General features: G+C 44.3%; 2 protein-coding genes across 10 annotated transcripts in view; one reads left to right on the forward strand and one right to left on the reverse strand.

Moving 5' to 3' along the window:
- The first annotated feature begins 4,348 nt into the window (after positions 1-4,348).
- ETFBKMT (electron transfer flavoprotein subunit beta lysine methyltransferase) lies at positions 4,349-14,602 on the forward strand. Of its 6 annotated transcripts, XM_082310875.1 has the most exons (6): positions 5,378-6,391; positions 6,473-6,647; positions 7,751-8,200; positions 11,284-11,414; positions 13,416-13,825; positions 14,533-14,602. In XM_082310875.1, exons 3-5 carry the CDS (start codon positions 7,881-7,883, stop codon positions 13,778-13,780), a joined length of 816 nt encoding a protein of 271 aa, XP_082167001.1. In that variant the 5' UTR covers positions 5,378-6,391; positions 6,473-6,647; positions 7,751-7,880; the 3' UTR covers positions 13,781-13,825; positions 14,533-14,602. The 6 variants fall into 6 exon arrangements, with proteins under 6 accessions (XP_082166999.1, XP_082167000.1, XP_082166997.1 ...); XM_082310870.1 differs by lacking the exon at positions 14,533-14,602 and having other exon boundaries at positions 13,416-14,354; XM_082310872.1 differs by lacking the exon at positions 14,533-14,602 and having other exon boundaries at positions 6,478-6,647; positions 13,416-14,354.
- Positions 14,603-14,704: 102 nt separating this feature from the next.
- The window catches only part of AMN1 (antagonist of mitotic exit network 1 homolog), a 38,083-nt gene continuing 28,691 nt past the window's right edge, over positions 14,705-24,096 (reverse strand). For all 4 annotated transcript variants that reach the window (XM_082309229.1, XM_082309226.1, XM_082309228.1 and 1 more), the window contains 3 exons: positions 22,110-22,166; positions 18,943-19,054; positions 14,705-18,269 (listed from right to left, as the gene is read on the reverse strand). In XM_082309229.1, the coding sequence (XP_082165355.1) occupies positions 18,196-18,269; positions 18,943-19,054; positions 22,110-22,166 (243 nt within the window). In that variant the 3' untranslated portion in view covers positions 14,705-18,195. The remainder of the gene's footprint in view (positions 18,270-18,942; positions 19,055-22,109; positions 22,167-24,096) is intronic.

A 24,096-nucleotide genomic window follows, 5' to 3' on the forward strand; every position in this document is an offset into this window, starting at 1 on the left:
GGTGGTTTAGCTCTGTTGTTTGATGTTGTTTCTGCCCATCTGGGAGAAGCTAAGGTCTAATAAAAATACTGAAGTCCTGAGGCTTGTGAATCACCCTCAGTAGGTCACATGTGGAGGGGATGTGGGACAAAGCCATGTGGGGAAGGCAGACAGGATGGATTTTACTGTCGCAGGAGGCCAGAAGCGATGAGGACACAGAGAATGTCTTCATTTCATTCAGGAAAACTTAGGCAGCTACAGATTTTCTGGAGACCAGACTGGAGAGGCTCTATAGTATATAAGCAGCCCATTTCCCTGGCTGCCCATTTTCACTTAGCTTCCATCACCTTCCTCTCTCAGGGCTTTACAGAGAAGCACAGAAAAAAAATAGCAACACAAAACAAGAAGAAACCTCAAATAAATGCTGTGACACCAAGCACACACATTGCTCACCTCTATTTACAGTCCCTCCTTCTTCCCGCTGCAGCTCTGTCCCACCTTGGGCTGGCTCCAGAGCTGGCCCAGACCTTGGCAATACTCAAAAGGTTCCTGCAGATTGCTGTGACCGTGGCCACCTAAGATAGGACACTGGCATCTGGAAAGCTATTACAGATGACAACAGTAGCATCACAGCAGTACAGAAAGTACAACAGGGACAGTTCAGTTTGTGGAAGACCAAAGGGAGTTACAAACAAAGCTCACCGCAACCTGCCCACCACCTCTTCCAGCGCACAGATACAGGCAGTTGTATCACCAGAAGCAGCTGTGCCAGCATGGTGGCTGCTTCCTCTCTGTTGCCGCCTGTGCTGCAATCTTCTTGCTGTGCAGCTAAACCCACCAGAGCACCACCAGGACACATCTCTGGACATGTTCATTCACTACAAATATGTTCATCAGGCTGGACTGCTTTCCGACTAGTTTTCCTCCACAGTGAGGTTTCACTTATGCTAGCTGATTATCACAAAATATTGCTGGGACCTGAAACTTAGGAGCCCAAGTATCATTATTTTAAGATATATATGGGAGCCAAAGTCCCAGTATTTCAAGGAGACTTCAGCTGTTCAAAAACAGGGCAAGAAGCACAAACTAGACTCTGTGTGCCTTTCCAGGCTTTGTCCGTGTTTCAAAAATGCTCCCATGACTGATTGTGTGTTAACATGAGCAGCCAGCTGAGGCTGAACACACATTAACTACACACATAGAAAAAGACAAAATCATGAATGATCTGAGAGGTGATAGTTTTCAACTTCTTGGTCTTACCATCAAGGGTCTTGCAGAGACTCCTTGCATCGGCACAAGGGTCAGATTAATAGCTTCTCCTCATTTCATCACTCCCTCCCCCCCCCAAAAAGAAACAAAACAAAAGAAACAAGCTGCACCTTGCAGATTCCCTTTGTTGCATCCGCTGTCAGAAGGTATTTGATGCCTTCATCTCTGCCAGCTGTCGCTCCTTCCTGCTCCTGACCTAATGCAGCTGGCAAGGCAGCGGGGAAGGCAATCCTATGAAAAACACATCTAATGCTTTTGGGACATATTACAGATAACGTGTGATTTGTTTTGTTAGGATATCTATTCTTCAACTGAAAAAGATGTACTGTGATTCTGAAATGAGTAGGTGTGGATCGTAGCTGAAGGCACAACAGAATAATTGAATTGCCTCTCCCTTACCTAGCCAGAGCTCTCATATTCAATTTTACCTTAGCTACTAGCTAATGTGCCAGCTACATTTTGATAATGACTTGCTTCTGCAGCCTCTGGGCAAACACAAATTGATCCTGATGTGCAAAAACCCTGACTGTTGATATCGAGTTGTTGGGATGCTTTTTACAAATCAACAGTGCTCTGAATCCATCCATCTTCCCTTCTGTGAATTTCCACTGAGGTCCTTTTGTTGCAGCAAATTCCGGCAGCTGGCCTTGCAAAAAAGAGGCCTGGAAATTGGGGCTGCAGCTTCAGCTGTAACAGGTAGAAGAGAAGGAATGAACTGGGGTGATCACCTGGCTGCTGAACTGCAAGCCTGCCTGCCTTCAAGTTTAACCTTTCTGTCGTCGTGGGCTTGCTAATGTGAAGGTAGCTCCTCTCTGCCTTCCCCTTCCCTCTGTCCTTGTGCAGTTCCATTTCTTTGTTGTTAATTGGCTCAAACGAGGTTTCCTCAGAGACTTGGGCAGTTGTATCATCAGCCAGTAATCCGCTAATTCCCTTGGACACACTGGAGTCCCTCGTGTGCTACCCTACAACTGCATTTTGCAAGTGTTGCACTCCTCCGTGATACACCAAATCGACGTTATGTTGTGATCAAAGACGTCCTTGTCCTCAGAGCAAATTCCAGCACAGTTATGGCAGTTGGCTGCACAGTATACCATACATTTGAGCAGCAGAAATTTTCAAGATGTCACCATCTAAAGCAAAAAGCCCTTGGAAATTAATCTCACAGGGGATAGGCTTTGACACTTTGCAGAAGTAATCAGCGCAAAGCATGTCCTGAAAGTCTAAGTGGTTTACCTAGACTTTCACAAGAGGGATGGCAGCTATCATTGGTATCGGACCTTTCTTATGTCATGCTAGGAGTCTATACAATAATAACTAAATATTTGTAGTTAAACACGAAAGAGTGGATTTCTGGTTTTAACATCCCAGCCAATGTTACTGGGAAGCAAGGACTTCACCCCTCCTTTTTCACCTAGGCAATCCCTAAGCTGGGAGCAGGCAGGGAAGATTTTTTAACTGCCCCAGCGTGATGTTGGTCTGTATTAGACAGCAGTGACTTCATGGAGGTTCACATAGCTACTGAGTAATATCATCTATCAGGACTTCAGGAAAATCTAGACCTGAGAAGTTACTTGTTAAAATACCCAATCAAAGAGGCTGAAGATCCAAGTGAAAAAGCTTTCCTGTCAGATTTCTTTGAGAATCTTCTCAGACATAAAATAAAATGTGCAAGGTAGAGGTGTATCATCACCTGTCAAAGCTGTTACCACGTCTTACATGGCATCCTGAGCTGCTGCTGCTAATGATTCTGCTGCTACATTACCGAGTTCTTTATTCCTAGCATGGTGGTGAGTATCTAGAGGGCACAAAGACCTCTGTCCAGAATTGCACATTTTATGCACAGTTTTGGGTATTAATGATGAGTGTTTTCAATGTCTCCTTCCTTGGAGAGGACCAGCACGAGCTGCTGAAAGACTCAAGACCTTTGAAACTTCATGTTTCCCCTAAGGGCTCCAAGAAATAATGTCCTTCCTGAGTCTAAACCACAAAGGTCCACACCTTTATATAAATTTTGGGGAGCATTTCTAAGACGACTGAGAGAGAGTCTTGCTTTACAAGAGTAAAAGACATGCAGGTATCCCTACAGCTTAACATGTCTGCGGGCTTCAGGCTCCTTCATGCGGTGGGTGGACACCAGCTTCTGGTGCATTGCCTCCATCCTGGCCTCTCTGCAGCCCAGCATGGAGGGGCCACCTTCTCTCTAACACTGGAGATCACCCAAGTTTAAAGAAAAGGTCCTGCTTTATAAGCAGCTTCCCCACCCTGGAGAGCACACTTTAATTGTACTAAGCTAGCAGATCACTAGATGGCCTCATAACCTCAGCGATTTGGGCAGATCCAAGCTTAGTCTGTGTAATCGCCAGATTTATTTTTAAAAACCTGCCAGCCTAGGTGCTGCAGGACTTACGATCATCACCTCAGGCAATGCACAAGAGCCTTTTCAAAATGTAGCGTGTGAAATTTGGGACGCTTTGTCCCATAGGGAAGCTAGAGAAAACCATGTTTATCAGTCTTGTCAGAAGCCGCTCGCATTCCCTAAATGCCCGCGGAAGGGCCTGGGGATGGGGCAGAGCCCCGCTGGGAGCTGCTGGGGGGCGGCAGGGCCCCTCAGCCTGCCTCGGCTGGAGCCAGCTAACCAGCGCAGCGCAACCCGCCCCTGCGGGCCCGCCGCAGCGGAGCAGCCAGCCGGGACGCCAGGAGCCAGCTCCAGCCCCGGCCTGGCCCCGGCCCCGGGCCCGCCTGGGCGGCAGGCGAGCCCCGGGCCGGGGGGACCCCTCTGTGGAGGACAGCGGCCGGGGAAGGGGGGAGGCGCGGGAGGGTTTGGCCCCTTGTCCAGCCACCGGCGAGTCGCAGCCACCGCCTGGTGACCCGGCGCCGTGTGGCCTGAGGGGGGACGCCGCCGTCTGCAGGGCGCCGGGCGCGCACCCGCGGCAGAGCGGCGCCTTGGCGAGCAGCAGCCACACCACAGCGCCTCACGGCGGCCCTCACGTCCGCACCGCGGGGGTGGGGAGGGGCGAAGCGAAGGCACCTTCAGGGCAGCAGGAGCAGCAACGCGCCGGGGGAGCCCGGGGGGGAGGCGGGGCGGGAGGCAGAGGTTCCGCCGAGGGAGAGGCCGGCCCTGCCCCGCCGGCGCCTCCCGCAGCCGGCGCTGGTGCAAAGAGGCTGGGAAACCTCGGTGAGCCTGACCGCGGCTAGGCCGCACCGCGCTTGGCAGCGGCCTTGATCTGAGGTGCAACGCAAGAAAAAAAGAAAAATCTCATTTTCGTTGCTGTCAGATTTGGATACGTGTTATTACTCATTTTCCCGTGTGGATTTATTAACATTTTAAAATACAGAGCTAGCTTACATCATTGACGCAACTCTTTTAAAAAGTGTCTTAAACGAAGCAGGAACAGAGCAAGCCCATGACACTGATCCCTGATCTGCATTTCGAGAGGGGCAGCCCGCCGCCGCTGCCCCGAAGCGCTGCGGTATGGAAAAAAAACCCAACCCCAAGCACCAGCGAGGCGGCCGGGGCCGGGGCCGGGGCCGGGGCCGGGGCCGCACCGGAGGCCGCAGGCTCCGCGGCGCTGCCGCTTTAAGGGCGGGCGGGAGCGCGGCCCTCCCCGGCCCGGCCCGGCCCCTGCGCAGCGGGGCGGGGCGGAGCGGGGCGGGGCGTAAGCGGCGGCGGCGGCCGGGAGCAGCAGGTAGGTGTGGGCCGGGCGCGCCCCGGCCCTGGCCCCGGCCTCGGTCCCGCCCCGGCGGGGGGCGGTGCGGCCCGGCCCGGCCCGGCCCGGCCCGGCGGAGCGGCGGCCGGGCCGGGCTCGGCGCGGCCGGGCCTGCGCGGGGCGGGAGGGCAGGGCCCCGGCGGCGGCGGCGGCGGCGGCCCTGGTGCCGGCGGCCCTGGTGCCGGCCTTCCCGTTCCCGGCGCGCCGCTGGGGCTGCCCGTGCCCCGCGGAGGCTAGCGGCCGCCTTGCAGGGGGTGCCCAGCCCGGGGTGCCCGGGTGGGAGCGGCGAGGGCCCCGCTGGCTCGCCCCGGGGGGCGGGCGGGCCGCTCTTTGCCTCCCTCGCTGAAGCGGGCAGCCTTCGGCCTGGGTTTGGTCCGGCTTCCTCCGGTGGGAAACGTGGGGTCGGCGTGGGGGTGCTTTGAAAAGCACCTGCTGCTTAAAAAAAAAAAGCTTAAATTGCACAGGAATTGTTTTTGGTTTTGTGTTTTTTTTTTTTTAAATGGGTTTTGCTTGGTTTTCGTTTTATCCTCTTTTCCAAGTTCTACTCCCCCACTGATGTTATTCCCAGTAAGATGGGAAGGCCAGGAGCGTTGAACACAGGGATGTGTATCCTGATGCCTTCCTGCACAGAACGCTTAAGCTCAGTTTGGCATTCTGAGCACAGAGCTCTTGGCAGATATTTCTGTACAGACAATTAATTTAAAAAGAGTAACCAGCATGACAGGCAAGGCAAAATAAAGGCTACCGAATCTCAGCCCTGCTGATTTGCAGCGATTCATGGGGAAAAACCAGCATACGGCATTAGCTGACAAGACTTATATCTCTGATTGATTTCAGTTAATTTCATGCTTCCCTTCGGCAGATGGGGATTATAGAGCTCTGCCTTCAAGAAGGAAGGCATTCGTTAATTACACTCATTAATTACATGGACTCTGCTGAATGGCATTCTCAAATGTGGAAAAATGCAAAACGTTCAGTCACGTGTATTTATAATAAAAATACAAATGCTTTAGCCAACGATTTAAACAAAGACTTAACTGGACTATCAGCCTAAATAGCAAAGTCTTACGTGAGGGAAGGTCACAGCTTAACATTTTAGTAAGCAATCAAACTAAACCCAGTACCTAAAGCAGAGGCCAGCACACAACAAAAATGCCACTAAACACGTATGAACTTTTACTAAAGATACACACAAATAAAGAAAAACCGAAGTCCTGAAATACAGAGTGTCAAGACTGTTTCATTAGCACATTTTTCCTATTGTCCCTTTGTCTGTTTTTTTTAAGGACAACCTGCACAGCTCTAGATGGCAAAGCTGGCCACAATTCTGTAGTGAAAAATTGGCAGGGGTGGGCTGAAGTTGATTTTCTTCACGCATCATTCTGCTTTTTTATGAAAACCACTGTGGAAGAGAGAAAACAATGGCAAAAGAGAGAGTGAGTTTCTCTTGTGTCTGTTGGTACTTGCAGTCTTGCTGTTGTGGAAGCACAGGCCTTAAATGCTTCTCTTATCATCAGCTTAGGGGGAGCTTCAAAAGCTGTGCCCTGAAGCAAGGAAGTCCGAGTTATTGGAAAGAAATTAGAGAGCAAGATGAGGAAGGAAAAAGATATGGAAATAGTAAAGGATGGACGAAGGAGGAGATCTGAGCAGGAAGGCAGGAAAACGGTTGCTCTCTCTTCGGGCCACTGCTTGGTAAGGAGACTCGTAGGGTCAGCGTAAGAAAGAGCCAGGGTCTGCAAGAGATGGTGGATGAGGAGAGTGTGGTGGTGGTGATGAAGTGCTGAAGGCTCTTCTTCATTCGCCTCTCAGCTGAGTGCTGTGGCTCTCCACTCTCCATTCTCCTGGTTCTTAAATGAGTCTAAACTCTGATGTACCAATCTTCCATGCTCCTTTTCTTCACTGCTTGTGACCTGAAAACTGGCCCTGAGTGGTGTCAGAAGGCCTTTGAGTGTGAGCTCATCTAGTCTGAATGTCTCACCTTTTAAAAACTCAATTTTTTTTAAATGTCTTGGATGAAGTTTCTCTCTAGACAGCTTGGAGCACGTTTATATAGTTTCCCACAGGGAGTGGGCTACAGTGATAGAGGTCTACTTTCTTCTATAGCTGAGAGCATCCACATGAGACTTGCACCATAAGACTAACTGATCCTTTAAAATACAGACTGAAGTGCAACTAATTGGGAGTATTCTGATAAAGATCAGTTCTTGGGGATTTTTTTTTTTTTTTTTTTTTCATTTTGGAGCTGGCAGCCTGAGAAATCTGAGGGAGAAAGAGGGAAGTCTTCTGAGGAAATCCTTTAATTGCTGGACTTTAAAAACATGCTTTCATATAAAAGACTCATCACCATTATAAAACTTGTAATTAATGGCATCTGTCAAGCAACCTACTGATAACCTTTTCTATGTCCATAGGCCCTGCAATGCCAGAGCCCTACTGCAAATCTTAAGATTCAATGGAAGAACCTTAAATGGGAGTAGCTTGCTGTGTGTATATCTTCAAGGCAGAGGGAGGGAGATGTTAAAAGGCTGCACGTTTAATTTTTAGCTCTGTCAGCTGTCCCGCTAACTGGTTGTTTCTAATGGGATGTGTTTATAGCACTCTCCTGAATGGGTCTCTTGATAGCTTCTTCCTCAAATACCACTTCTTTCAGACTTCAAAGGCTTTTTGGGCAGGGGCAAGGCACGCGTTGATGGTCACACAACAGCACATTGACCTCCTCTTCCTACAGCCCTGGTGCTGCATAGCCTTGAAGTCACTGAAGAAACATCACTTACATAGCGTTGTTCTCCTTTCAGGAATTGTCATCCATCCCTATGAAAAACAATATCCTGTGAGTTGTTTCAAGCTTTCTGCCTCATCACCTGCTGTGCTCATTGATAAGCTGTGCTCCGAGCTCTCCTGGGGAGGGTTTGTCCTCGGGGAGACATGGCCTTCCGTGGCTGGAAGCGGCTCCTCCTCTTGGGCAGGCAGAACACCTTTGCCAAGGCTTGGAGGAGCAGGAGGGGAGGCCCCTCTCTGCGCTGGAAGCGCCGCTGCCATTGGAGCGCCGGCAAGTCTCTGGACCCCGAGGTGAGAGCGTTTTTGGAGGAGAACACAGAGGTCACCAGCAGCGGGCACCTCACGCCAGAGATACGACTGCGCCTCCTCACTCCTCGCTGCAGGTTCTGGAGGGAAAAACCTGACCTGTGGCCTTACGGGGACCCGTTCTGGGCAATTTACTGGCCAGGAGGCCAAGCCCTCTCCAGGTACGCAGCCTGCCTTACCAGAGCGGATGGATAAGTCCAGTCTGCTGTGGGCCAGGACGGCAGACCTGGCTTGGCTTGTAGCGATTCCTAGTGACGTGTATTTGCCTTGTATGAGAGTGCATTATCCATACGCTCTACTTATACAGGAGAGATGCAGTCTCTGCTGGTTGGCAGTGAAGTTTCAGCACCTGCTGTGTATAGAATAACTTACGGCTCTCAAGTTGAAATCCTTGTCTTCAGTGGTGATGCATGTGTTGACAACGGGGCTGAATTTGGATCTGTGGAAGGGCTGTGCAGCTGCCATCAAAACCTAGCGAGGTGTTTAATTCTGTCACTCATTGTCGCTCCAAACAGGAGGATTGCTGTTTTGTTGTAACACATGGGGTTTTTTTGTAGGAGGCAGACAGGAGTGTGGATGTGTCTGGTCTGTTGAGAAAAGCAGGTTTATGCTGATGCACTTGGGAGTGCTGGTTGCCTGAATCGCTCTCCTCATTTAGGATTTCAGCAGCCTTATTGTCAAGCTTTATTGTGGCTGTCTTTTAGTCACATCAGAAGCCCCATTTTGATTTTGGCCACTTACTATCAAAATGTCTTTAATGTTCCCGATTCCCAGAAACTAGTTAAAGTTCTTTTATTCTGTAAAATCAAATCTCTCACTTTGAACAGCAGAAAAAGTTAATAATTGTTACAGCAAAGAACAAGCTGTCAGACATTCCCCACATAGATGAAAGGGAAGGATCTGATTTGGGGCTTTGCTGGTTTTCTGCAAGAAAGCATAAATAGGAAGGCATTTTTGACCAGGAAAAAGATGAGTCTTGCAGTAAAATGGCGAGTTGATTAGCCTGCCATGTACATGAACTAGAGTGCTCTTAAACATTGTGTAACTAAATTAGGTAAGGTAATCTCTACACTTTGTTATCATATGATTCATGTGCCCAGATATTTGGGTAGCAATAATTATGTGGCATTTCACCACTTTATTGGCTTATTGTTCATGCACTTGTTTTGATGTATTGGGAATGTCAGAAATTAGCTGCATAGTCTGGAAAAATAAAAAGAAAAAGGGAGCGTGAAAACATGCTGCTTCTGTAACTGTGCTCGTTTCACAGTTTGCATTTCCACAGCATCAGGAGTCTCCTATTTCAGGCTATTCCTCTTGGTGTAACCTAAGATACCTCCTTAACCCAGCACGGCAGACAGCAGTCTCCAACCGCAGCGTAATGCGCTGTGTGCACAGCGTGCCAGGGGATACAGTCGGTTCCAGCTGTCCTAAATCACCATCATCATTAGCGGTAACTTGAGAACCACTCAGCTGGAACCGAGGCACTTGCTGCTTTAGGCCAGATCGTGCTCTACACAAGTTACTGCTGGAAAGTCATTGCAAATCCAAGCATAGCCCCTAGAAAGGGGAAATGGAGCACTTTCTGTGGAGGTCCCATCCCTGTCCTCCACCTTGTTGGTAAAATAGGGGCTGTCCTCAGAGGAGTGAAGGCCGCGGGGGGAGTGTTGCCAGACTGCTGAGCCCCTGCACAAACCTCCTGCCTGGGTGCCCTCAGGATGGAGAGCATCTGTAGAGCTTCAAAGTAGCAAATAATGCTGCAAGTGTAACAAAGCTGGGTGCCAGACCTCACAGGAGAAGCCGATTTTCATTGAAACTGAGCCAGTTTCACTCACTGGATTCACCACCACATCTTCACAAGCACTGTCCAAGCTGTCTGGTAGGATTCCTTGTGGTGAAATGTAGGACAAGAGGTATGGGACGTCAGGTCCTCCTCATGCCTCCTGGGTTCCTGATCTGGGTATTTTGTATCTTCAGCCCTGGTCTTGACCTTCCTGCTGTGGTCTCTTAATGGCTTGAACTGTTTAGTTTGAGGGGAGGTTGTCTTTTGTTGTCCCAGTCTGGGCTCCTAGGAATCTGTATGCCGATGTGCTGGGACCTAGGTTCCATTAACGCTTGACACTCTTGTTAGGCCTCCTTCTGCCATTCCTGCTGGTGCTTCTAGGCCCAGACATCGCCATCCATCCGTTTGCCATTTACACCAATCTTAACATTTCCATTACAGTTCTCTGCATTGGAACCCACCTGCAAAAGCTGTGCTTACCAGTAGCCCTGCGTGAAGAGTCAGCCATCACCCTCCATGCCAGAAGACAACACAAATGTAGAATCCTTTCCTGTTTCTACTTTAACAGAAGTTGTGGCAATTGGTAGTAAATTTATGGCAATTTGCAGGAATGTATGTCACCTAAGGCTCTTCCCCCTGTAACTTAGGGCCTTCCCCTTTGCAGAAGATAGATTGGATTTCAAGGCAATTGTTGAAGTTCTGAACCCTCAGTAACGGCTGTATGATTTGTAGTGTTTAACCATAACCGCTGCTTGCCTTTTGTCAGTTCTTCTCCATTTCCAGCCTAGAGGTCTTTGCTCGCTGATTCCTCTTGGCAGGTGTCAGCAACTAGATGAAAATACTCTTTCTGCTCACTGCTGCTCTATTCTCATTTTCTTGTTGCTACTCAGGAACAACATTAAGCAGACTAGAAGTATTTGCATCTGTGGCTGCACAGCTCAGGAGAAGAGAGAGGAGAAATTCCTCTTCTTCCAAGCAGTTGCATAAGCAGTATTTTAGGGCAATGGGTAGGCCTTGTCTTTTGATGGGTGCAATATTCGCTGCGAATACATCTTCATGTTTCTTCAGGCAGATTGCTTATAATTTCTACAAACCCTTGCTTTCCTGTTTCTGATGCCAAGCATTTTAGCCACCTTGCCGTTTGTGTCCATTTATTAGATAAGCTCACCTGTCAGAGAATGAGCCGACTGAAATAAAATGTTGCTTACTTGGCTGGATTTCTTTTGTGTTTGGGGGGGGGGGTAGGGGAGAAGGAAGGGAGAAAGACGAGAGTTCTTGATTTTTATATTAGCAGGGACAAATAAGGAGCTACATACCAGCTGCGTATGTGGAATAGTGTTTTTAAGATACCATGCTTCATTACATGTATGACAAGAACTCTTATGCAGTGTAATGCAAAACTGAGAAATTTGCATAATCTTGTTCAATCTTGTTCATTGCTTTAACAGTTTTTCTTTTCAGGTATATTTTAGATAATCCATGCGTTGTTAAAGGACGGTCGGTTTTGGATCTTGGAAGTGGATGTGGAGCAACAGCAATAGCTGCTGTGATGAGTGGTGCATCGCAAGTCCTTGCTAATGACATCGACCCTAGTAAGGCCTTTTTTTTTTATCTCTGTGTAAAGATATTTATTAATTTTTAAAGCACATTTAAGACAGACCTTTTCTTTGTTCCATTTGGGAGAAATTCAGGTTCCAGAGTTCTGAGCATGCTAAAAAGATGAATGGATTTTGCCAGTGTTAGAAGCTGGGTTGTACCAGCCTCTCTCGCACCGAGTATATCTCCATAGCTCCTTAGAACGAACAAACAGCCAAGTTTCTATCAAGTGTTGCCTATGCACCATCACAGCTGGTTTGGAAGAGAACTCCAAGCGCAGGTGGCAAGCTGGCTTCTTTGTAGGACCATGGCGTTTTCCTGCACTTTCATATGTTAGGGCCTAGATTTTGCCTTTCCCCCCCCCAGGCTTTGTTTTCCTGTGATTGACTTATGAATTCAGTTTATTCATAATTTAATTACTCATTGGTAGGGAGAAAGTATATCCATAGATTAAGGCAGTTGGTTATTCTGGTTTGATTCTGATTGGTTTCCATTGGTATCCATTCCAGGAATAGTTGTTTTCTGTGTCATGGTGCAATGAGGATAAAAATCCATCACTTTATGCCAGATTTTGACCCATAATGAAAGCTGTGGAAGTCCATAAATGGGATAAACAAAAATATTTAAGAGATGATATTTGCAGATCATCTTGAGTGCCATTACGCGGCACGTGCAGGACAAGCGGGGGATCAGGCTCAGCCAGTGTGGGTTTATGAAAGGGAGGTCCTGCTTCACTAACCTGGTCGCCTTCTATGACAAGGTGACCCGCTTAGTGGATGAGGGGAAGGCTGTGGCTGTTGTCTACTTGGACTTTAGTAAGGCCTTTGACACTGTGTCCCACAGCATTCTCCTGGAGAAGCTGGCTGCTCACGGCTTGGATAAGTGCACTCTGCGCTGGGTTAAAACCTGGCTGGAGGGCCGAGCCCAGAGAGTGGTGGTGAATGGAGTCAAATCCAGTTGGCGGCCGGTCACAAGTGGTGTTCCCCAGGGCTCAGTGCTGGGGCCGGTCCTGTTCAATATCTTCATTGATGATCTGGATGAGGGGATTGAGTGCACCCTCAGTAAGTTTGCAGATGACACCAAGCTGGGTGGAAGTGTCGATCTGCTGGAGGGTAGGGAGGCCCTGCAGAGGGACCTGGACAGGCTGGATCGTTGGGTCGGGGCCAACTGCATGAGATGCAACAAGGCTCAGTGCCGGTCCTGCACTTGGGTCACAACAACCCCATGCAATGCTACAGGCTGGGGGAGGAGTGGCTGGAGAGCTGGCTGGCGGAAAAGGACCTGGGGGTGTTGTTCAGCCGCCTGAACATGAGCCAGCAGTGTGCTCAGGTGGCCAAGAGGGCCAGTGGCATCCTGGCTTGTATCAGGAATAGTGTGGCCAGCAGGACCAGGGAGGTGATAGTGCCCCTGTCCTCAGCACTGCTGAGGCCGCACCTCGAGTACTGTGTTCAGTTTTGGGCCCCTCACTACAAGAAGGACATCGAGGTGCTGGAGCGTGTCCAAAGAAGGGCAATGAAGTTGGTGAGGGGTCTAGAGCACAAGTCTTCTGAGGAGCGGCTGAGGGAGCTGGGGTTGTTTAGTCTGGAGGAGGCTGAGGAGAGACCTTCTTGCTCTCTACAACTACCTGAAAGGAGGTTGTGGCGAGGTGGGGGTCGATCTCTTCTCCCAAGTAACAAGTGACAGGACGAGAGGAAACGGCCTCAAGTCGTGCCAGGGGAAGTTCAGGTTGGATATTAGGAAAAAGTTCTTCACCGAAAGGGTAGTCAGGCACTGGCACAGGCTGCCCAGGGAAGTGGTTGAGTCCCCATCCCTGGAGGTATTTAAAAGACAGGTAGACGTGGTGCTTGAGGACATGGTTTAGTGGTGGCCTTGGAGGTGCTAGGTTAATGGTTGGACTTGGTGATCTTAAGGGTCTTTTCCAACCTTAACGATTCTATGAAATTGAAAGATGTGTCAAGGGAATTTGTAACTTTCATTTTACTTTGACTTTTCTTCAGTTGCAGGAATGGCAATGATATTGAACTGTGAACTGAACCACCTGAATCCCTTCCCCATCACCATTAAGAACATCATTAATTCAGAGGCTGGCAACTGGGACCTCATTGTTCTGGGAGATATGTTTTATGATGAACAACTTGCAGATGGTCTGCATCACTGGCTGAGGAAACGCATCAGGATACAGCAAACTGAAGTGCTGATTGGTGACCCTGGCAGGCATCAGTTTTTAAGCCACAGCATTCACAGTCAATTGCACAAAGTGATAGAGTATTCACTTCCCGAGTATACTAGACAAGAAAACAATGGATTAACATCAAGTATCGTCTGGAGTTATCAGCCCTCAAATAGCTTAGAAAGCTGTTGAAGCTGGCTTTCTAATGAATTTTGTCTCACGTGGTTGGCTTCTTTTGTAAGTATGTAAAATGAAAATGGGAATTAAACATGGAACATATCTGATGATGCAAAGTAGATAACTGTACCTTTACTGTACTGATTTCAGTCACACTCACTGAGGCTTTTGCTCCATTTGAGGTAAAATCTACATGCAAACTGTATTCAAAGGGGCCTGCACTGAAGTGCAAATCCAAAGACAAGTTACGTGTAAGAGTTTGACAAGTTACATGTAAGAGTTTGCATGCTTGATGTTTTTATTGTATATTCATGTCTTACTCTCTGACACTATTGTGAAATGTTTTGGCCATCCAGCATACTGCTACGGGGGAGGAGGCGGTGGCTGAAAGATGACTGTACTGCTTTCACAGACTTTTGCAGCTTATTTACAAAGAAGATTATTGCTGTCCTTCATAAAACTCTCCACTAGATAGCTCATACTATGCTCAACTTAAAGTGCCTTGCTCTTTTTCTGGGTATCTCTTCTGAATGTCAAAGTAACTACTTTGAATCTTCCCCTTCCCCTCTATAATAAAAATTTACTCTTCCTTGAAGCTGCCAAGAGTGATTATTTAGGAATTGCACACAAATCTAAAATACGCTTCTTGAACTCTAGCCAAAGTAAGAGGTTTTAGTAAGTGGAAAGTGGCTAAGTAGTGATAGCTATAGGGTAACTTTATCCCCTAGAGAGTGGGGTCAAATGAACTACGTTCCCTAACTTTGCAGGGGTAGCAAAAAAGGCAATCTATCATCATGGGAAGCTGGTGAAGGATGAAGAAATCTTTCCCTCTGTGATGTTTCTGAACAGAAGGTAACTAAATAAAAACAGGGAATAAAAGTCAGATATAATTATTTTTCTCTTGTCTTAAGGAGATGCTGGACAACAAGCTCCAGAATTATTCCTGTCAGGGAAGAACCCTCTGCGGGGTTAAAAAGAAAAAAAAAAATTGATCCACAGGTAAGAGGCTGTAAATGCAGCCATTTGAAGAAGAAACCAATGTTTTCAGAGCAATCTTGAAGGAACTGTCACCTTTAGCAGTTAACTATTGAACAAGCAGTGATGGGGAACTAATAACTGCAGAATGGAACACAATGCACCTACAACTATGCAAGTACCAGGTGATGTGGTGGAAGCTTATAAGTGTGAAAAAGTTATGTAGTACTCAGAAAACCATGGTGTTTATGAAGGAGGAGGTTTAGGAGCACATTCAGGTGTACATGGTCCTAAAATATAATTTAACAAATTTCCAGAACTATCCAAACAGAAGACTTACTTACTTACAAACTTTAATCTTCAGAACAATACGTGAATATTCTGCAGTACTCATCCAACAATTTACAACAATAACAATATCCAAACAATTCAGAATATGAAGTGGTAAGTGCATACATGATATTCTTCTCCCACTTTACCCAGTGCTTGTAAACATTTGTTGAAAATGACTGTAATTTAACCTGAATCAAAAAATATTCCAGTAGAGTTATGCTACTAATAAACACATAAGAGAGCAGACTCAAGCTCTGACAGTGAAGGATTTAACATGACTTACATTAAACTTTCAAACCTAAAAATACAGTGTTAATTCATTGCAATGTTGTACAGATTTTTAAGCTCAAGGTGAGGATATACCACTAAGTTACATGTTTATAAGAGGCTATAGGAGAAGACAGTAAATCTACATGGACATTTAAGGACACAGCGTAAGCTGCATTTGCCTTCAACATGACAAATCCAAGGTTACATTAGCAAGGGGAAAAAGGACAACTTTGCCAGTGAGGTTAGCAGTGGCACTGTCCCACAGATCGAATTTTTTTTGTGTGTCCTTTGCTGTTACAGATTTTTGTGGTCTTCCACCTTTAGCTGCTTTACATTATCTTAATTTATAATTTTCTTTCTGGATGTTGCCCTTGAGATGAGAGTCTGGCAACCATCACTGCATTATGTTATAGTTACCTATCTTACAATAACAGACTGAGGAAACTTGGCTTGTTCAGCCTGGAGAAGAGAAGGCTTCAAGGGACCTAAGAGCAGCTTGCCCATAGCTATGAGGAGCTTATCAGGACAACAGCCAGGCTCTTCCAGTGAGAAATGGAGTAAGTTGAAACAAAAGAGGGTCAAATGGGATAGAAGGAAAACTTTTTTCCACGGTGAATACAGTCAAGCAGTGGAATAAGTTGCCTCAAAAGGTTGTAAAGGCTCTTCAGTCTTCAGTTTTTCAAGACTTGGCTGGATAAAGCCCTGACTAAGCTGGTCTGAGCTCTGAGCTGGCCCTGCTTTGGGCAGGAAGTTAGACTAGAAACCTCCTGAGGCCCCTTCCCACTGGAGTTAGCTTACAATTGTACTTACTCTTTTTGTGGCACCCTTCCTGAAACCAGGGCTGGCAGCCTGATCCTTATGCTTTACTTATTTGACACGATTACTGAGTGTGTCATTGCTGCTGCCTAATCAGCTAGATGGATCAATATGAAAAACAGTGCAAAACAAATTTATTGCCAACTCATGTCCAAGAGTTCAAAGGAATGATGGGCCCTGACTGATACCAGGGATTTCACAGGGTAAAACAATAAACTACTCTTTAGCCAAAAAAGGGAAGAAAATGTGGTAGATTAGGTTCTTGGGCCTCTCTCTGGTCCAAGGATTTGCTGCAATTACAGCCTTCAGATGCCAGTTGCTAATGTAGCAAAACCAACTTCTCGTGTTTGCAGGAATGGTTTGTATTGGTGCAGTTACACCTATAGGTATCACAGGAACACATTCATCACTGGGCTGAGCCATGGTACTGGATACAACAAGAGTTAGGGATTTAGGCGCTGGAGTTTGAAAATTATGCTTTCAGTTACACTTGAACAAGTTTTCTAAACGGACTTGCTCTTCCATAAACCATACAATCAACGGAAGAAGAGAGATTATTGTCAGACATCATAATATCCTTTAATATTACTGGATGCAACATATATTATCTTCCATGCAATTTGACCTGAACTTTAAATAGATTAGTAGAAGACTGGCTTATTTCTGCAACACTTAAAATGAGCGCGGCTATGGCAAGTGTTAAATTATAAAGTGAACATATTCCTTATGGTTGCCTAAACTCATGGGTTTCTAAGTGTCATCAGATCCATGTAAGACCACCCTAGCTAAACCCTGCTACTTCCAGATGCAGAGTATCAACATAGTGTGCTACCTGCCCTGTATAATGCTAAAATTGCTAGTATTTAAAAAAGTTTAATGTAGAAATCATAGAAGTCTCGCTAGAGGTTATGCTGTTTCAAGAAAGCCAATGAACATGACTTGTGGTGAGTCCACTGCTCCACCATGTAGTAAACTCATTCTACACTTCTAATTATTTTTTTTTTTAATATGACTACAATTGAACGAGATATAAAGGGTTGTTATTTTCAGCTTCTAGAGGCCACTGGAGATATAATAAACTGCATACAGCAGAACATATACTCTGCTTAACTCTACCATCCTGAGATTCATGTACTCATTCACTAAATTTGGTCCTATTTCACTCACAGCTATGCTTATGAGGACCAATGTTTTGTTCCCTAAAAGGATTTTCATGCAGGAACATAGGCAAAAGCCAGAGCAAATAAGTATTTGCCCATATACAAGATTCTTTTATGGGTCATAGCTACTACTCTGAAATTTGTTAAGTTGCCACAACAATTTCAAAGCAAGTTTATGTTTACATGTTGACAGACTGCACTTTTGAATGTGTAAAAATCCAGCAAGTATTTGATAGTAAATAAAAAAAGAAACCTGCAGCACCAATAACATCAAAATAAAGGTATCTACAGTTTTTCTTCCAGACCTAGCAAAAGTACATGGTGAAAGGAGACTGTTACTACTTAAAACACATTTGTATTGCTGTTAATGCCACCTCCATTCACCAGTTCTGTTTGTTGACTTTTGTCAGATTGAAGTCCCAACTTTACAGACACTTCTGCATAAGTGTTAATACTATGTTTGGGCTTGGTACTTCTAGTTGCAACTCCTCTCTCAGGCTACAACCTCAGAACAGAGACTTAATTAAATTGGCTTTGTATATGTAACTAAGATGCTAAAAGATGGTAAGTAGTAGCCAAATCTGATACTTCAAGGAGGCTGAGCGATGACAGTGCAATATTAATTATAGTTTAACTTTCCTCTTAATGAAGTACAATCAGATCAGCAATGCAAAGACAGACAGGGCTGTAAGTAGAGACAATGGGGAAGCCCAGACTCACAGGCAAGGACTGGAATGGTGACGGAGACCTCTGGTGGGAGCAAGGAGGGAAGCAATCTGGCGGTACAAAAGTCACCAGCTATTTCTCCAAGGTGCTTGTTTTCTCAAAGAGCTCTCCCATCTGTAAACTTTACACTCATACATACACGATAAATAATCAATAAACAGTCCACGTCACTTGCTTGATTTTGTTTGATATGACTAGCTGCTCTAAAACATCTCGGGAACGATCTGCAAAAGAACCAAGGAACTTCTTGTTATTCATTCAGAATATATATATAGGTGGTGTTTAGAAATTAGGTAAACAGCAAAATAATTCAATTATATATCTGCATTTATTCTTATCTTGCTATTACAACATCACACTTCAGATACACCTGCAGCAATGCAAAACCACTCGGTTCTTTCTCCAATCGCATAACTATAAAGCATCACCAACCAACTGAACTTAAAAAAGGCAAGATAGATTGTAACATCTCTTAAGTTTCTTTTTTTTTTTTTTGTTTTGTTTTGCTTTTTGTTTTGTTTTGGTTTTTTTTTCAGGCTGACCAGTCCTACTCCATTGCGCTGTTTCTTGAATGGATGCTGTTCCATACTTTTGGAATAGGGTAAGGTTTTAATATGCTAACATATTTTTCTGAAGTCTTATCATCAACTTTGGGTCTTAATCGGGGGCGGGGGGGGGGGGGGGGAAGGAAAGAAAAAAATCCCTCTCTGAAGGTTGCCACGTTGGAAAGCAAAACTCTCACCTTGCTTTGAAAATCTCAATCTATGATTATTATGTCATCTATTAAGTTACTATTTGTTTGGGATTACTTACAAATTATAGTGTGCTGTTCCAGAGAGCAAGAAGATACTATCAGGAAGTAATTACTCTTCTTACTCGCTGCACAATTTGACCTACCTGTCACCAATGGGCATCCATGGAACAGGAAAATGTGTATCTTTGGACAACAAGTAAGGACCGCTTCCACAGCGACATCGGTCAGATTCACACAGCGTTCCATGTGGATCTCCTGTTATGAAAACAGTAGTAACAAAAGCCTGTCAGAGCACTCAGTTTCAGAGGCAGAGCTTTCCTTTGCCCAACCGTTTTCAGAGATCCCTACCTGGAAGAAATTATGGCCTACTACTGCTCTGTGCATTGACCCTATATGTGGTCCTGTACAGACCAGGAAAATACCCTCAGGAAAAATAAGACAGCTTTTCTGTGAAGAGTCAAAACTAAAACCATAAACCTGAGTTTTCCCAAAACATATATATCATTCAAGACAACTGAGAAAACTCTTCAACGAGATTCTACAGTGTTTGAATCCCATCGGTTTTCCTATGACACACATTCTCCTAGCAATTTGTTGTCCAGGAGAACAGAACCCAAGCTGCATTCTGGGGTTTCCCAAAACAGGCAGGATTCTCTTCAGTCTCTGCTGAAGTTTCTAATATCTATCTACCCATATGCCTACATAGTTCCTAAAAGAAGCCTAAGAACTTCTTCCAAGACTAGACTAAAACCTGCTCTCTTCTTCATTTCTGTGCAGTTACATAACGAGTACCTACTGCATGTGCTAGAGAAAGAATAAATTCAGACTACATTAACAGATTATTACCAACTCTTTCTTTTTCTCCCCTCTAAACTGCCTTACATATCAATAAATATAACATACAAGAAGAAATACAGAAAAGAGACTATCAAATCTAATGAAAATAGGATTTGGGAAAATATACTTTGGGGATCCTGGGGTAAAAATAAAAACCTCTGTTGTTCTGTTGTGAAAGAGTCTTTCCAAATGATAAACTACAAGGATCTTGAAAGAGCACAGAAATGAAAGGGACCTTTTGTAATAAGTGCAACTTTGTACAGAATGATGATGCAGAAAACAAGAACTGTATTCACAGAAGCAAGATATACAAAAGCTGATATATGTACAGTTTTTAGTTCATTTTAGTAAGTGAAATGAGGAATCTGAATGCCTCTGAATTAAGTAAAAAGATGTATAAATCTGCCTGCTAGTTACAGTTAAAGAATTTTAAGACCCTACTTTTTTTACCATGTACCTGACATTAGATCACTGTCCATAAATTTGCACTTTGATGACATGAAACAGAGGTATGAGGATTGTGACACAGACAAGGAAGAGTTACACTGAAGAAGAGATTGTAGCAAATAATTCCGTATTCTCTACTAAATTTCTTTTTCTTACTGGCTGTAAATCAAGAGACCTAAACTGTTCTAGCTTTTTATACTGATAGAACACAACTTTTAAAAAATTGTCAATCCACAGAAAAACATTAAATTTTGCCTTATTAAAACAGCACAGAACACACCCCACTCTCCCCCCCAAAAAAAACCCCACACCCAAAAAAACAAACGCAAAAGCACTCAAATACCTGGCTTTTAAGAAAGTAGAAACAATTATTGAGCACAGGAAAATGAACAAGCAAAATCCATACTACTATTCAGCCTGGCAGGACTGAAATTTCCCATTAGTTCTTCTGAAATCAAAGCTCACCACCTCAATAGTACTTTCTTCAACAGTTATTGATGAAGCAGGTCTTATATAAGCTACCTAACTTGTTCTTCCTGATCTAGTACAGCTTCCACAGGCATCCATGCACAGCACACAAAAAAGAAAGCCTGTGCACTTTCAAAGAAATAGTAACTACAGCAACACGACCAGGAAACACCAAAGGCCACATTTTGTAAGCTAGAAATTTTTATTAAAAATAAATGGAACTGCATTTCTATGGTTTGAAGAAAAAGGGTTTACACACAAGAATATAGTTCTCTGTGAACCATGGCAGTAATAATACAGAAGACTGAAGATAATACTGACAGAGTAATTATACCAACATTGCTGGAAAATAGTTCAAAACCCTCTAGGAACTTTACAGAACCCTGCTCTGCTCAATAGCAAACCCAAAACTTATTACAATAAACTTACGAAAACTTATGACAATATTTGTGTTTTAAGACATAAGTACTGGAGACTTTTGAGAGTGACCTAGTCCGAATGACCTATTCCAAATCACAGTGATACACATTGTTTTACATTTGTAGGCTGGATACGAGAGGTGTCTTATGAAGACTATCTGCATAGTCTCAGGGTTGTTTAGAAAACCTGGAATCAATGTTTTGCTACAGCTAAAGGTGTAACCAGCTAAAAGACAAAGATATTTTCAAGTCATAGTATATAAAAAAAGATCTTTCATTGCTATGGTCTGAAAAATAATAATTTCATCTTGTACCACAAGACTTATCAAGACTAAAAAGATTGTCCAAAATAGACAAAAATCAGCTGGAAAAAACCAAAACCAACTAACTGTTCACCGTCCAAATAAAACAATAATAGTTCTATTTTTTCCAGGTTATTAATACTGTCAGCTGACCCAGATTTGGTATTTTGTTTAGGGTTTTTTTTTTATTAAACACTATAAACTAGCAAAAGTATGACTTGTTTCCCATCTTAGTTTCTCGATGATTATCTTAGCTTCAGAACCAGCCTTTACGAAAGCAAAAATACATACAGATAAAAACTGTACTGTATAGAAAAGTAGAAGATCATTTATGGTAAGAGGTATGGGATGCCTCTTCTCCATCATTTTATTACTGTCTCAGTGCCTAGAGAATCTTTATGCAAAGACAACTTCATCTTCACAGTTGCTTTCATGAGTTAGAAATTCACCTATGCAGAGGTGCTAACTGATTTCTTAAACCCACGAAGTTATCCACATTACAAATTCTGCCTCAGTGTTCAACAGAATCAAGAAATAACTCCAAAGAAATAAAGGGAAAAAAAGTTAAGCATTCATTAACAACACGAGTTAAAATAAGCAAACTACATTCAACAGAAGAAAAGTAATTTTGAAAAGACTGAGGTTCTCAAAAAGCTGGTCTGGGGCACTGCTACAGAGAGACAGAATATGTTCAATTCATAACTAAAATCAGGGCAAATGTGTACACAAACAAAGGCAAGTCAGTCAATAAAAACCATCCCTCAGAAATAATACTGATAATAATAATTAAAAAATGCAGGTATTTGCTTTTGTTCATTTCTTTGTTAAGTAAGTTACCTTCAAATTCTTTGAACATGTTCCACTCACTAGTGCTGTAACGCCATCATCTGTCACCTAGAGAAAAAACCCACATTGTTATTAACACAATGGATTAAAGCTCAATTTTTTCAAACACAGCTATTTTGGGGGGGGGGGGGGGGGCGGGGGGGAGAGAATTATACACTTAACATTACAATCTTTTCTTCCCAATTAAGCATGTAGAGAAAATTATCCAAGTATGTTTTTTTTCAGTCTGCAACACTGTTGCATTTTACTGCCACGTGATCCAGCCTGGCTTTCTACCAGGATGTTTCCAACTCTAACTGCTATTTCTGCAGCTTCCTTGTCTCATTTAACAGTGGGTACTATATTATGGTCAGAGCATGGCACTTTTAATTTATAAGGCTTAAAACATTTCTGCTCTACCTAGACCAATTTTTGTCTGGTTTTCAGGACTGCTGGAGATGTTCCTGAAGAAAGTTTCTTGGGCTGGGGAAAAAAAAAAGTAATCATAGCAGTCTTTTATCTGCTGTTTTACTTATCTTGAAGCAAACCAGTTACATAAAGGGAAAAATCCCTCAAACAAGTAGTCTTACAGCAGCCATCATACACTCGCACTAAAAGGTTTATCAAAGTGATTGGCTACAGACAGCCACGAAGCAATGATTACCTGCAAGAGAGAGGAGAGAGACAAAAGATATTCCTTTCCTTAGAAAGGCAAGAAAGGCCAATTTATGCATTTGCTTCCAGGAACCAAATTCATTAAACTTCCTCCCCACTTCAAAAGTTGGACTGGATATCAGATCCGTCACACAGATTTTTTTGATAGAGCTTATATTAGATGGCAAGAATAGTAGTCATCAAATACACACAGTAAGGCTCAGCCAAATTTGACAGCTAGAATCCAGAGACCACAAGCTCCATTTCTGTTTAAAGATTTGATTATTCCCATTGCACAAATTGCCTTACTGCCTTCTGGCCCTCTACGGCAAGTCTACTGTACAGAACTGTAATAGAAAGGGTCAGATCAGTGTGAACAGAGAATGGACAGGAACGTCCCAGCATGGAGGCACATGAAGGCCTGTAAGAATGGCAGGTATTGTCAGTACCTAGCTTAGTAGGCCATCAAGATGCCAGCACATTTAGCTCCTGAAGACACCCAGACCAGCAGACAAAGGGCAGTAAATGAATAAATTCTAATAACTCCCAGAGGTGGGACAGAATGGAGACAGTAATCACTGTCAGTTCCTAAAGGGTATAAAACAGCACATCCAAAACCAGTGCACAGTCACCAACCTAAGATCAACCTGAGTAAAGCGATGAAGATTTGATAGCCTTTGTCCCTTTTCCTCCATGTCATCAAAACAAACCAGGACCAGACTGCCTGGTTGGTGCCTGAACACTGGAGACCATCTGAATGCTACTGCCGTGATACTTGTGAGTACATGGTTATGACAGCATGACACTGGTTTTGTATTAAAGCAAAGTCCCCTCACTTCCCTGTAGAAGCTCACAGTAACCCCTGCTATACTATTGTTACAGCGTCGCAGTATTGTCTCCTACTCTACTGAGTATCTAAGTGCGTTGTCTGTAATGCTACATCTGCCCGTTCTCTGCAAGGGATACACTTATATTGGGGATAAACCACCTGCGGTTAGTACCAAGCCACAAATACATCAGCTTCTTGGTACAGACCAGTCATCACCGAACCCTCTACGCATCTCTAGCAAAGGTTTACATAGCCCAGTACCAGCAGTTAAGTACATTAGCAACCTAGCTCTGTTCTACCGCCACGGATGAGTGGTTAGGCCACTTAAAGAATCACCGTCAAAGATATTTGCAAAGAGTGATTTTAATAGAAATCTGTAAAAGTGTGATTTAACAAAGTTCGGTGGCAAGGTTCACTCTATTACTTATTAAATGAATGGAATATATATGAAGAGAAAGAAAGAGGAAATTGAGTTAGAAGAAAAGACAAGGAGGAAAACAGGGCCCTCCCGTTGAG

Source organism: Platalea leucorodia (assembly GCF_965183815.1).
Source record: "Platalea leucorodia genome assembly, chromosome: 4".
NCBI lineage: Eukaryota > Metazoa > Chordata > Aves > Pelecaniformes > Threskiornithidae > Platalea > Platalea leucorodia.

Coding starts and splice junctions, on each gene's coding strand:
- ETFBKMT (XM_082310873.1), top strand. CDS start 7,881: ATGGCCTTCCGTGGCTGGAAGCGGCTCCTCCTCTTGGGCAGGCAGAAC. Junction 8,201..11,283: donor GGAGGCCAAGCCCTCTCCAG/GTACGCAGCCTG, acceptor TTTTCTTTTCAG/GTATATTTTAGATAATCCAT. Junction 11,415..13,415: donor TGCTAATGACATCGACCCTA/GTAAGGCCTTTT, acceptor ACTTTTCTTCAG/TTGCAGGAATGGCAATGATA.